The sequence below is a fragment of the Erinaceus europaeus genome, chromosome 3 (assembly GCF_950295315.1).
Source record: "Erinaceus europaeus chromosome 3, mEriEur2.1, whole genome shotgun sequence".
Classification (NCBI taxonomy): Eukaryota; Metazoa; Chordata; class Mammalia; order Eulipotyphla; family Erinaceidae; genus Erinaceus; species Erinaceus europaeus.
In genome coordinates, this window is record NC_080164.1 from 41,348,021 (window position 1) to 41,363,453 (window position 15,433).

General features: G+C 38.5%; 1 protein-coding gene across 4 annotated transcripts in view; it reads right to left on the reverse strand.

Moving 5' to 3' along the window:
- TPO (thyroid peroxidase) overlaps nucleotides 1–15,433 on the reverse strand; it is a 78,774-nt gene that overhangs the window by 44,406 nt on the left and 18,935 nt on the right. For all 4 annotated transcript variants that reach the window (XM_007518934.1, XM_007518933.1, XM_007518932.1 and 1 more), the window contains exons 3-5: nucleotides 7,016–7,185; nucleotides 6,081–6,213; nucleotides 101–230 (exon numbers count right to left, since the gene is read on the reverse strand). In XM_007518934.1, coding sequence (XP_007518996.1) covers nucleotides 101–230; nucleotides 6,081–6,213; nucleotides 7,016–7,185 — 433 coding nt within the window. The remainder of the gene's footprint in view (nucleotides 1–100; nucleotides 231–6,080; nucleotides 6,214–7,015; nucleotides 7,186–15,433) is intronic.

The window sequence follows — 15,433 nt, forward strand, 5'->3', positions numbered from 1 at the left end:
ATATGATTAGACTCCTCCAATATAGTGGTGGATTTTGTAGCAGAAGGAGAGACTAATTCCACATCAATTTAAGTAGCATGTGCAATACGACAGTACCAACCGGGGGGAGTGGAAAGCCATTGTATAAGAAGTGGGGGTTCCAGCCTCTGGGCTCGCTGATGCCATCTTCATAGGTAGGAGGAAGCCATCTTGCCAGGGCTACATTGGAGGCTCCCCATCTGGGGTGATCTCTGTAGGAACAAATGTAAGGATGACTTGGAAATGAAGAGAAAGGAAAGAGGTAGAAAGTCCTGAATATAGGACATCATTTTCAAGGAGAATAAATGGAGATGGCAACCAAGAGGTCATGGCCTTATAGAGAGGATCTAAGCCTGGGGGTCACAAACCTGTGGATACTGAAATACTTCCTTCCAGCATGGTGGTAGGTAGAATCTCCAAGAAATTAATTTCCAAAGCCTCAATTCCAGAACCATGTTCTCATGCTTGAAAATGTGTTCTTTTTTTATAATTACTTGTAGATGTGATTGCCTTCCCTCTTTCCTTTAAAGACATGTCTCTGACACCTGTGGCCCTTCCTCGGAGGACAGAAATGGACAGAAACTTCTGGGATACCAGACAAAAATAGCTTGAAATATTGTTGTATTTAAGCATCCTTTAATCAGGAGCCATGTAGCCATATGGAGCCTTGTGCTCTTCTTGTCATATGTATTTATCTATAAGAAGAAGTTTCTGCTAGAAACAAGGTTCTTAGGGACTTAGTGATATTTTCTAAATCCAGAAGTGAGATGGTTGTCAAGGGAGCATGTATTAATATACTTATTTGAAAGAAAAATAAACCAGCCTTTTTCTGAAAGTAAGTCATATTTGGTTGATGTGTTTGACAATGATAATGGACTTAGTCAATAAAATTAAATGAGCTATTTTTCCATATATGTGACTTTACTGTGTTGATCAAAATATATTTCAATAAGAAATATAATGCATAATGAGACAATACTGTATTGGATAATAATAATTTATTTTACAAATCACTTCTGAGCATGATATGTTAAGGACACTGACTCTCAGTAAGAAAAAAAAGGCAAGAGTGAAATTTTTTTTTTTACAATATTATGGAAACTGTTCCAGAAATTGAGAAAATAGGGGACTGATTAAAAAAGAATCCATTTGTAAATTAACACCTTCCAAAGTTTCTTAAACAAAGTATTTGAAGAATTTGATTGAATTGTTTGCTGGTAAACCAAGAAAAGTAAATCTAATGATGTCTTACTCTTTGCTAATTTTCTTTATATTTCATAATTGAATCCTAGATCCAGGATCCATTACTGTAACAGAAATTTCTGTTCTGAGTATTCACAGGAATAAGGACTTTTTATCTTCTCAGCAAAGATGAAAAATAGACATGGGGTTGCTGTTATGTCCTCTTGATTTGTAATAAATTGGGGTATCATATAATTCATAATTCAAAATGGAATACTTTCAAAAGTAGAAGGGAATATAACTAGTGAATCATTTTCTGCAGTGACAGGTATAAACAGAGACTATTTCAGGTAACAGGACTGCATAGTCACTCAGTCAGAATGTTGTGTTCACTCTGATCCTTGAGCTAGCTAAAATACTGCTCCTATCTCATCAACAAGTTCATTACAATAGAAATTCACTCTGCTGCAATTAATTTTGAACAGGGATTGCAAGCAAGACATTCACTACTATGATTGATAGTTATTTTGAAAATTATTAATATGTATCTTAATGATAGAACAACCTCAGCACTGTTCAGCTCTGGCTTATAGTGGTACTAGGATTGAACCTGGGACAGTCAAGCCTTGTTGGGGGCTGGGCTCGTTGCCCAGGAAAGTCCAGGACTTAGTTTCCATGAGGTCTGAGTGGGTTTGACCCCAAAACCTCCCCCCTGACCTCTGGAATTTATGACAGCTGGACCCCAAATCCCCCAGACATGGGCAACTCTCTTACATGCCACAACTCCCCAATTTTTCTTTAATTAAAAGTTATGGATTACTATGTGTGGTTAACTTGAAAACTGCCAGTAAACATCCTGATTGCTCAGTTGCCACCCCCCCCCCACTCACTGCTTTAAAGTGCCCGCAGTTTACCTCCAGAAAAATGTACATTGTAAAGGTTGTGACCAAACCTTGTGTGGTAACCTTTTACTTGTGATCAAACAGTCTGTAGGTCAAAATGTGACTGTGCATTGCGTTGCTCTGTGTTTGGGTTAATGGTTACCTCAACCTTCCCCCAGAGTTATGGGTATGTTTGCCTACCTTTTCTTTCAATAAACGAGTTGACCCACTGAGGCTCTCCCAGGGCTGACTGCTTGTCTTCCTGAGCACTTTGCCCTCAACACATGGAGCAACCCCAGGACCCCAGGGGGCCACTCTGGCCCTCACTTCTACTGAACAGGGGACCAGGAGAGACCTGCAAAGCCTCAGAAATGGAAGTGTGGTCCATGACTTCTGTACTATCTCCCTACCCATTCATTAATATTTATAATATATGTGTGCTATTTTATCAACTGTCTCATAATAATAACACTTTTAAAAATGTTTTAAATTTTGAGGAAAACAGTTAAATCTAAGGCCCTTATGCTACTGAGAATTAGTGTAAATGTGAGAGCAGAATTTACAAAATGAAAATATGTACAACTTATAAATTAAAACATAAGAACATGCAAGTATATATGTTAAATGTATGTGGAGGTGTAAGCTTAATGCATGATCATATAAAATTTGCAAATATGGGGTTGGGCGGTGGTGCAGTGGGTTAAGCATACATGGCACAAAGCGCAAGGACCGGTGTAAGGATCCTGGTTCAAGCCTCCAGCTCCTCACCTTCAGGGGAGTCGCTTCATAGGCAGTGAAACAGGTCTGCAGGTGTCTGTCTTTCCCCCTCTCTGTCTTCCCCATCTATCTCCATTTCTCTCTGTCCTATCCAACAACAAATGACATCAACAATAACAATAATAGCCACAACAAGGCTACAACAACAAAGGCAACAAAAGGGGGAAAAATGGCCTCCAGGAGGGGTGGATTCATGGTGCAGGCACTGAGTCCCAACAATAACCCTAGAGGCAAAAAAATTGCAAATATATAATCTGTATAACAAAGGAATATCTTACAGCATTGAAAGCAAAATAATATGTAATAGAGAAAAATTTTCAAGAATAAAATAGTCTAATGATCTGAATTATCTAAGTTTGTAAAACCAGAGATGGTTTGGAAATATCAGTTAACAATAAATAACTATGAAGATTTTCCTACTGGAGAAAACTCTGTTGTTTTTTTTTTCCCAGAAAATGAATTAAAAAAAATAAGTCTAACTATATTTTTTATTTTTACAATTTTGGGAGGTATTTGGTAATATAAATATTTAAAATTGTTTGAAACTAAATTATTAGTATCGTTATAGACATATACTAACTTATACTAACCATACCTACACAGATGTGCCTGATTTAGATATTCTGGGTAAGAGTGAAAGGACAAATATGACACTAAGAACTCTTTCTAAATTGAGCAACAGAAAGTGAACACAGTTAAAAGCAAGATTCTGTTTGCCCTTGGCAGTAGACTGAGCAAGCTGAATATCTTTTCTATCTGTATGTCTCCTAGTGATACCACACAGCTCTAAGCATTACAGAAAAGAAACTTTATTGCTGATGTCACTGGTGTCACTACTACTTTATCCAGAAACCATTGGAGAATAGCTCAAAGCTATAGGTTGTAGAGATGGTTACTTGTGTTTACCTGTAGGGATAACGAGTAGAGAATAACTCTATTATTAATACCTTTTGGATTTTCTTCACATCAAAGCAGCTCAATTTGCATAACTGTATGGGACAGTAATGCATTCAATTAGCTGCAATATGTCAGCATAGGAAGATAGGAATACACTTCAGTAAAGGGCTCAGACTTGTTATAGTTGGTTTATCTTTATTGAAATTCATGGACAACCCCTATCTTTATTGAAATTTTATGAAGATTTGTACATAGGGAGGTGCTAGTTCACCCAACTAAAAATAATGAAAGTCAAATTTAACTACTTGGACAATGGTTGTTTTTTTTTTTTCTGATTGACTTTTATATTTCAGCTGCCCATGAGGATATCATAATAGCCTAGAAGCAGACATGTGCTTGAGAGCAGTCAGTATATACGTGCATTTAAATGTCAAAATCAGACCCTCAGCCTGGTCAGCTAGACCTGTGAGTTGTGATAAATGCCTATCACTGTTTTCAGTGGGTCTGAAGACTTGGTGGCTATGTCAGTTCAGGCCTTGAACTATGAAATCCCAATAATAACACCAATAAAAATACCCTGTGTGCACTCTCCCATAGCCTAGCCACTCATCATTGCTATTTGTTTGTTTTTTCTATTATTTTATTAATTTTTATTATATTTATTTATTTATTGGATGGAGACAGCCATACATGGAGAGGGAATGGGGAGGTAGAGAGAGAAAAACAGAGACACCTGCAGCACTGCTTCACCACTCACAGAGCCTTCCCCCTGAGGGTGGGGACCAAGGTACTTGAACTTGGATCCTGGTGCATTGTAGCATGTGCACTCAACCAGGTGAACCACCACCCAGCCCTGGTTTGTTTTATTTTGTCATTTTTACTCTATAAAGAGCATAATCATATCATCGGCTCATAAACTTGGGAGACATTTTTTACAGACAAAGGTAGCTATTAACATTTATTCTAAATCTACAGGTATAAACTTGGACACTTTCAGCTGCACTGGGGCCATGCTCACCTGTTTTACAGATGTGTGAGAACAGAGGTTGCCAGATGCATGCTCAGTACTCAAGGGTGTTCCTACTACTCTGAATAAATCTATGAATAAATAACTGAGTGACTCAATAAATCAGTGAATAAGCTGCATTAACTTCTGAACTCATTTCCCTTACCATGTCAAGGATATTGACTCTAAAGTTCATGACAGGTGTTTTCCTGTGCCTGTATTTTACTTATTTTTTTTTCAGTACCTGGCTGCAATGAACTCATTCATATTTGTGTGACAGTATCATGTAGTCACCTCCTCACTCCAAGGAACACATAATGGCTTCAGTCTGAAGGTATTATATATACTCCAGGGTAGTCATTCTACCACTCATTAGCTACGGATGTCTGCCTTGCTCTCCTCCTGCTCAGACACTGCCTAGCTAGTTACTAGCAGTGTGAGGCAACAGCATGCTCACTGGATCGCACATTCCCTGGGTGAGGGAGTGGGAAAGAACAACAAATAAGCAACTGTAGATGATGAGCAGGGGTGCTATGAAAACACCCACACCAGAGTAATGTGATTGGTCTGGACCTGAAACAGTGTCTGGGATGGTCATGCTGCCTGAGGATTATAACTGAGACCCAGATTATAATAAACACTGATAGGAAGGCAAAACATTTATATACGGGGCACAGTCATGCCATTGAGTTCTGTGATACATGCGCCTAGTGTATGCTGCTGATGGAGAAGGAAACTTGTTGTGTTAGCAGAAAGACAAGTATACTAAGGAAGATATCTATGAGGAGCCTGCAGTGATGAGATTTGTGTCTGCTACCCCAAAAGTGAGAAATGTAGGAAAATAGAAGAGCCAGTTACAAGAGGAAGGATGTGATAAACATGAGGGATTATTTTCACTTTGAGAGTCTGGTAATGGACAGTGGGAAGTTGGAGACATGAGGGCTCCTTTTGGAAGTAAAAGGACCTGTCTTACTAATGTGCTGGTTACAGGTGTGAAAATAGTTGAAGAAATCAATAATGACATCTAAGAATTTGACCAAAGGAGTTATTTTCTGAGTCTTAGAAGATAAGAGAGACTTGTAAGCACATACTGCGAAAAGACCTTCATTTCTTGGAAGAAATGTTTTGCTCTGGGTATGTTGTGTGTTATAAGCCCATCAAGCACACAGGAAGCCTTGAAAGATAATTGGAGAAGGAGGTGTCAAGGGCACAGAGGCAGAAGTATACAAACATGGGATGTAAAGTCTCCTTTTAGAATGACATCTAATCATGTTCAAGTACAATTTACACTGGAAGATTAAAACATCTAAAGGAAATACCTGTTGTTGCACGCTCCTGTGATCAATCTGTATTTCTTTGCCAGGCACGTGTTTGGGCATTTTGGGGGGAGCATATGTGGCAGGCATCCAGACACATTGGCAATTATGTTCAGTAGATTTCCTGATAAAGCATCTGGAAAAAATAAGCCATAGGCATTCCATTTGTAATGACAGAACTACTTAATTTCATTTTTCTTTTTAAAATATTTTTGCTATTAATATCCATTTTTTTCTAATATAGTCTTAGATATGGTTCCATCATCTGAGTTTGGGGTTTATTTATTTACTTATTTATTTATTTTTGCTACCAGAATTATTGCTAGGGTTTGGAGTCTGCATGACAACTCCACTATTCCCAGTGACCTATTTATTATTTATTTATTTATTTATTTATTTATTTCCTCTTAATTTTTTTTTCTGATAAAGGCAGAGAAGAATAGAGAGAAAGAGAGGGAAAGGTAATGGAGATACACCTGCACTTTTAACTTATATTGGCACTGCAAATTATCAGGAGGGCAATTCTAAGAGTTTTGAGTCAAGCCCCACCCCTCAAGAGATAAGCAGGGAGCACATATAAGAGTCCTCTCTGTCCTCACTGGACACATCCTCATCCAGTTTTTCTTCTCAGCTGCCCAAATAAGAGAGCATATCCTTTATGACCCCAATGCTTTACAAGAGAGTAAACACAAAGTACTGATTTGAATATTAAAAAAAAAATTCCCAGACTAATGGAAATAAAATGCAGTGACCGTATGATCAGAATATAAGGAGTTCCAGCATTTGTCTCCTGAAAGAGAAGAGAATCCAACGCACAATAGGTAGAGTCAAAGGAGAAACACACCCTAAAATTTTCCATCCAACTGGAAAAAGAAAATTGTTTTACTCTCTGAGATCACTGCTCCTGGAGCAAGAGGGATACCCAAAGGCATACTCACCTGTTAGAGGTTGTGATTGTTTAAGTTTCAGGTGACCTCTCTTTTTAATTGCCTGTACTGAGGTTTCCATAATCTCTGCTGCTCGAGAAATAGATCGGCTTATTGGCTCAGGGAGTTTGGAAAAAGACAGAAGTTGAGAGGGAGAAATTATTTCTCTTTTGTTGAGGTTTCTATGGTACAAAGAGGAGATACACAAAAAGTATTTTATCACTGTTAGTTAATTATGGATTAAGCATGTATTTTACAGAGGGTATGCTAGGGGAAGATTAGAACCAGAGTACCCTAAACCTCAATTCTGCAGGACCCAGAACTTTCATGAAACAAGAATCTTTGTTTGGCCCTGTCATTGAGAAGGAAGATAATTTAGAGAACACCTAAGGAAGTCATCATACCCTTTGTTTCCATTAGCTAGAGGGAAGAAAAAGGAACTAGTAATAGTTGTAGGTGTGACTTAGAACACAAGAAGTCAGGGCCTTGCAAAGTGTACTAAAAAGGCCCAATCTTCCTCAAGAACTCTGCCATTCTGCCATTTGCCAAATAACCTACAGGTCTCTATGTGTGTGCCTTTTCACATTCCATAATAAAAGGTTAGAGTGCTTGAGGGTATGGTCCTCGGCAATTCTTTGGAGAACAAAACCGGGGTGAGCCAGACAACATGGGGAATGGGGAGATTCTTGGGTCTCCTTTCCTTCCCTACAGATCCATCATGTACTAGACTCTGTGGAGTATCCAATGACAGAATTTATGCAGAACCTGATTATGGGATGTTTACAAAGAAAGAGATTACAGTCCATCATATTGAAAGATGTGAATGGGCAAGATGACCTTTACAAAGATTTCATATCCAAACTCATCTAAATCTCATAACAACTATGTGAGATAAACCCTCTCATTCAAATCTACACAGAGGACATTTGTTTTGGTTCCAGCAGATGAGAAGGAGGCTTGGAGCTAGACATACCTACTGAGTCTATGATGAACCCTGCATTTTCTGTCTAATTAAGGAGCTCACTGCACTATAGAAAACAACAATAAAGGAGCATACAGTAAGAACTAAAATACTTCAGTAGAAGGTAAAGTCCTGATAATTTTCCATACAGGTCTTCCTCAATGGTTGGTATATTCTATTTATTTGTTTATTTTTTATTATATTTTTAATCATTTTATTGGAGGGAGTAATAGTTTACAGTACAATTATTGGCACATGGGTAAAATTTCTCATCTCATCATGATAGGTGTTTATAAAACACTCTTTGCACCAATTTAGTTCCTTTTCCATTGTCATGTGCCAGGACCTCAAAGCCATTCTCTCACCAATTTTCTCTGCCTTCTCCTTCCCCAGAATCATCTGCTTTGGTGCAATACATCAATTCTATCCATGTTTTACTTTGTGTATCCTCTCTCTGTTCTTGCATCTCAAGTTCTACCTACAAGTGACATTATCCCATATTCATCACTCTCTTCTTGACTTATCTCACATAACATGATTCCTTCAAGCTCCATTCTAGCTGAGGTAAAGAAGTAACTTCATCATTAGTAATAGCTGAGTATTATTCCATTTTGTGTTTATATACCACCACTTTCTTGGCCACTCACTTGCTGTTGAACACCTGTGTTGTTTCCAAGTTTGAGCTATTACAAATTTTTCTGCTTTGAACATAGGTGTACCTAGATCTCTTTTGGAAGTACATGTTTGTTTCCTGAGGATATATTCCCAAGAGAAGAATTACTGGGTCATAAAGTAAGTCCATTTCTTTTTTTAATTTTTATTTATAAAATGAAAACATTGACAAGACCATAGGATAAGAGGGGTACATAATTCCACATAATTCCCACCACAAGAACTCCATATCCCATCCCCTTCCCTGATAGCTTTCCTATTCTTTATCCCTCTGGGAGTATGGACTCAAGATCATTATGGAGTAAAGAAGGTGGGAGGTCTGGCTTCTGTAATTGCTTCTCTGTGGAACATGGGTGTAAGCAGGTCGACCCATACTCCCAGCCTGTCTCTCTCATTCTCTAATGGGGCAGAGTTCTAGGGAAGTGGGGCTCCAGGACACATTGGTGGGGTCATCTGCCCAGGAAAGTCTGGTTGACATCATGGTAGCATCTGGAACCTGGTGGCTGAAGAAAGAGTTAACATATAAAGTCAAACAAATTGTTGATTAGTTATGAACCTAAAGGCTGGAATACTGCAGATGAAGATTCGGGGTCTCCATTTTGGAAATAGCTAGTAGGTCTATTTTAGGTATATTCCAAAGGGCCAGTGACTTTACTAGATTTTTGCCTGAGCAAAATCTGATATGCAAGTGGACCCAAGTTATTGTTTGGGGAAATGGTGTATGGCTGAGAAAAGGGCTAGAAATCTGGATCAGGGAAGAGAGTAGCTCCCAAATATGGGAAATGTGTATAAATATTATTTACTGTAAATCCCAATGATTTGATCTGGGGCCCATATTCAGTATAGGAGCCTATGTACCTCTGCATCCCTGTAGGTCTGAGTTCCTATTCTGTGGTCATGAGTAGGAACATTCTAATTCACCGATTTCAGGACCCATCTTACTCAGATCGTAGATAGAGTATGTTATCCAACCTCCCTTAGGAGAATGGAACATTCTCTACCATTGTTGATCCACATTGAGGGCAATGTCCTATGCGGGCCTATAAATGAGTCCATTATGTTGTTCCTGATGGAGATGACCAGTGACAGTGGATAAAGGGGTCTATTCAAGGTCTAGGCTATCATGTCTATGTGAGAACCCCAGGAATCTCCAACTAGGGTCCCAGATGATGAGGTAGCCTGATAGTGAGTAAGAATTTAAAGAGTTCTCCAGACTACTCTCCAAAAAGTTGGATCAATTTATATTTACACCAGCAGTGTAGAAGTGTTCCTTTACCCCACAACCTCTCCAGTAGTTGTTGTTACTGTCATTTCTAAAGTATGATATTCCAACAAGAATGAATATTATCTCATTGTGGTTTTCATTTGCATTTATTTGCTAATAAGTGACTTAAAAGTCATTTTAATGTCCTATTGGTTATTTGGATCTCTCCTTCGGTGAATATTCTGTTCATATCCTTTCCTTACTTTTGAATGGGGTTGTTGTTGTTGCTGTTGCTAAGTTTAGTGAGCTTTCTATAGATTTTTGTTATTATGGCTTTGTCTGACATATGGCATAAAAGATCTTCCATTCCATAAGAAGTATCTGTATTTGGGTGGTGTTTTCTTTTACTATTCTGAAGCTTTTCAATTTAATGTAGTCTTAATGGTTTATGTTTTTGTTTTCCTTGCAAATGGTCTCCAGTTACTGAAGGCATCTTTAAAACCTAGATTGAAAAGAGTCATGCTAATATTTTCCTCTTAATATTTTATGGGTTCTGGTCTAACATCCATATCTTTAATCCATTTTGAGTTTACTTTTGTATGAAGTGAAGTGTAGTGGTCTAGTTTCATTCTTCTATATGTTTCAATCCAATTTTCCCAACACCATTTGTTTATGAGACTCTCTTTTCTCTATTCAATATATTGCTCCCCCAACTCCTGTCAAAAATTACATGTCCTTAAGTACCAATGGTAGATGGTATCTTGTTCTTTTTTATAAGATATTTTATTTGTTTATTTAGTATTGGATAGAGACAGAGATAAATTGAGGGGGGAAAGAAGATAGAGAGGGAAAGAGAAAGAGACACCTGCAGCCCTACTTTGCCACTCATGAAGTTTTCCCCCTGCAGGCAGGGGCCAGAGGCTTGAACCTTGGTCCTTGTGTGCACTTAACCAACTCTACCATTGCCTGACCCCAGTATCTTGTTCTTTAGTACAGGTACCTTAATCTTTCAGATCAACAAACATGGGGTCAACTGGGCTTTCCAGTCCCTGGGCAATGGTTCTAATGACCTATTCAATGAGATTGTCACCACCAAATGACATCTGCAGAGCAGCATCACTGAGATCCCAAGCACCTTATCTAAGAACCCAGCCCTAATCTCAAGTGAGGCCAAACAGGTTCAGATGAGTCTCAGTGACCATCATAAATGCTTCTCTTGACTCAGGCTAGATTTTTGGTTCATAAGTATTCTTTCTTGTGAGGGAAAACAACCTAACTATTCTTCCAGTGAATCTTCTATCCATAAGTATGTGGACTGCTTATGTTTCTGATTATTAACGATAGCTGAAGACACAAAATGCTTACTGAGTGAAAATTACATGTTAGTCACCATCATTCTAAGCATGTACACATGCTAATCAATTTTTAAATTTTTATATCCTTAGAAACCTCATGAGATAAACATTATAATTATGCCCATTTCAAAGATGAGGAGCTTATATTTGTTAGAAGTGGCTTTATATTAGGCTGTTGGCCAGTAAGAGATGGAAACACTATTAAGTTATAAAAATCAACCCCCACCTAGACCTCAAATAAATACCTCTTTCTATTGTTACTGGTCATCTATATCAGGAACAACAAAATAGACCCCTTTGTGGGCCCCCATAGGACCTTGCCCTCAACTTGGATCAACAACGGTAGAGAATGTTCCATCCTCCGAAGGGAGGATGGACAACATAATCTATGCTACACCTGAGGAAGATGGGTCAATATTGGGGCAGCTTGGAATGTTCCTACTCATGACCACAGAATGTGAGCTCAGATCTACAGAGATGTAGAAGTCAAATAAGCTCTTAAGCTGAATATGGGCCCCAAACCAAATCAAATCTATGGGGTTTATAGTCAACAATATTTATACCCATTTCCCATATTAGGGAACTATGCTCTTCCCTGATCCAGCTTTCTGTTCCTTTTCCAGCCATGACATCATCTCCCCAGACAATAACTTGGATCCATCTGCATATGATATTTCAGGCTCAAGTAAAAAAAAAAAATATATATATATATATAAAACCACAGGCCTTTTGGAATATTACTAAAATATACCTACTAGCTATCTACAAAATGGAAGATGCCGAATTCTTCATCCACACTATTCTAGCCTTTAGGTTCAACAATTTGTATGGCTTTGCATGTTAACTCTCTTTTCAGCCACTAGGTTCCAGATGCTAGCAGGATGCCAACCAGACTTCCCTGGACAGACAACCCACCAATGTGTCCTGGAGTTCTGCTTCCCCAGAGCCCCACCCTACTAGGGAAAGAGATAGGCAGGCTGGGAGTATGGATCAACCTATAAATGCCCATGTTCAGTGGGGAAGCAATTAAAGAAGCCAGACCTTCCACCTTCTGCATCCCACAATGTCCTTGGGTCCGTACTCCCAGAGTGTTAAAGAATAGGAAAGCTATCAGGGGAGGGGATGGGATATGAAGATCTGGTGGTGGGAATTGTGTGGAGTTGTACCCCTCTTATCCTATGGTTTTGTCAATGTTTAATTTTTATAAAAATAAATAAATAAATAAAATCAACTCCCAAACACAACACACACACACACACACACACACACAAACACAAACACAAACACACAAACACACCATATACACTGGAAATAAGTTAACAAACACAGAAATATATGTGATGAACAAATCAAACAGTTGAATTTGAGATCTGCCAACATGATTTCCAGAATGAAGTCATGAGCTTTGGCTAGTACTCAGAGTAAGGTGATAGATTTGTAGAGTTTGATGTTGGATGTCCAATGCCTGAATCTCTTTGGTATATAGAAAATACTCACCAAAGATACCCAGGTCCTGATCCTCAGAATCTACAAATGTGCACCTGCACAGTAATAACTGTTGAGCTGCAGATAGAATTAAGATTGCTGATCAGTTGATTATAGAGGGGGTGATGTTATGGTTTATCAAAATGGACCAGGCTGACTATAATGGTCCCTAGAAGAGAATAAGGTGGCCTGAGTGGGTGTGGTAACTTTAAATTTAGAGATAGTCAGAAATATTGGCTTTTAGTCATGGGACAGACTCCTCTAGAACCCAGAAAGAGCAGAGGACTAAGGGTTTCCCTACAGGGAGTCAGGCAGCAGCACAGTGGATTAAGCACACGTGTCACAAAGCGCAAGGACCAGCTTAAAAGCTCCTGGTTCGAATCCCTGACTCCCCACCTGCAGGAGAGTCGCTTCACAGCCAGTGAAGCAGATCTGTAGGTGTCTATCTTTCTCTCCCCCTCTGTCTTCCCCTCCTCTCTCCATTTCTCTCTGTCCTATCTAACAACAACAACATCAATAACAATAATAACTACAACAATAAAAGGGGGTTTTTCCCTACAACCTATCAAGAAGTACAGTCATTCAAACATTTTGATGAGACTCATATTGGATTTCGAATTTACAGGTCTCTACTAAGATATTTGTGCTATCTTTAAGTCACCAGTGCAGTGTGTGGTACTTTATTATTGCAACCACCAAAAATCAGTACATCTTTTGTCACAAAGGAACAGAGAAGGGCAGCTGGCTCTCTGACTGGAGGTGGAGGAACTGCTACACAGAGGATCCACAGTCATGGAACCTGGATCTGTCAGTCACTTGACCTGGCCTTTACCCAGGAGGAGTCATTAGCTCCTTTACATCTGACAGTGATGAGAACTCTCCTTTCTGTTTAGACACATTCTGCCTTCCAAGACTATTCCTCTGAAAGCATCCTGGAAGAATTATTTAGAATAAAGGCAGCTTTTGCTTCTTCCACTGTGGTGGATGTATATAAAAGAAAGCACTTGGGTAAACAAAACCTTTTTGAGCAAACACACTGCTGCTTGGCCAGGTCCTAATGCTGATCAGCAGGAAACCTGGCCCTGAATGAGGTTTCAATTTACTTCCAAGGTTTCAGTGAAGGTAGCCTGGTTGTCAGCTATTTCAAGTGTTGTCCCCTTGGTTTTACGAAAATCAATTTTTTACACCTTTCAATATCCTTTTGTTTCAACATTCAGAGTTGAAACAAAGCCCTAGGTCAAATGCATTATGAACATTGAGGTCAGAGGTCAATTCTCTTATGGAGAGAAAGATGGATTACAGGGGGGTAAAGTTGGAAAAGAAACCCTGTATACCAGTGCTACGTTTGTTGAACAGATTTTAAAAAGGTTTTGTGCTCGCCTTATTTTTGATTCCAAACTCTGTTTACCAATTGTGTGTATATGTGCCTCCATGTATTTGTGTGAGTATGTGTTTAGTCTCTGGGCCTCCTGAGTCTGCTTCAGAGTTCTCATGTTCCTATACTGTCTCCCAGGTTACTATGTATTTGGAGAAAAGAAGTCTGAAGAACAGTACTGAATGATATAGATGTATATTATATTTCCTAGATGGCAAAGTAAGGCAGTGCTTGTAGGGTGGCCATGAAATTAGATAAGGGTTAAAGTTTTATTATCCCCCACTTATTTGTTAAATGCAGATTTTACTGACTTCAAATTTTAGTCAAAAGAAATGCAGGTGATTTATATAAACAGAGTTGGACCCTGACTAGAAAATTAATAAACTGTATTTAAAGATGCTACTATTGTTAATATCTCCATAGAGCCTACAGATTTATTGAATTAAGTATATGAACATTATAAATGACTTGAGTATGATGATTTCTGCTTGGATAGAGGAGCTCTGAGCCCTGAACCTGTCAAAATCACTACTTATAATGTGATTATGAAAAGGAACCCCAAAACTGGGGACTGGGAAGTTTGATTGGTTATCTGCTTTTAGATTGCAAATGTAAAGTCTTTAGTTCTAACCCTGGATATTCTAAATCACTTAACATGAACTAATATGAGATTATCAAAAGCCACTATGGTAGTAAGTATAGTGAAAAAATACTACAGATTTCTTATTGTTCATACAGAATGTGCAAAAATGTTGTAATTTTCTTTGATGGTGAGTGCCCACTTACCAGTGTCTCCCTATTAACAGAATAAGAACATTTTCTTACATTGGAACTAGTTCATAGTACTACACTACCCACTCCACTCTTCAGTTCTGGAAACAAATGTTTAAATTCACTCTGTTCTCCAGTGACATTTATTGAAAGTCAATGCCAGGAAAAGGCAATTTCCTAACATATGAACAGTTAAATGTAAAAAATCGATTTGATAATTTAATAGAGCAGACCCAAGTTCCTAGGGAATAGACTTCTACTGGTAGTTAGAACACACACACACACACACACACACACACACACACCCCACATACCACACATGTACAGCTTATAACACTCATGCAAGTACATTTCACACACTCACATAAGCACCACACAATAATCACATACAAACATGCACATACACTGTCTACACATATACCATATTCATACACACCAAAACAAGCAAAGACGTGCTATGTTTGCAATATATAGGAACAAGTATAGCATATGTATGTAAGAGTGTATGAACTTGTACAAAAGCATATACATCTTATGTGAGGGTGACGTGCGTGCAAGCTTGAGTGTATGCATAACCTGTTGTGACATATCTAATCAGTGTGTGATA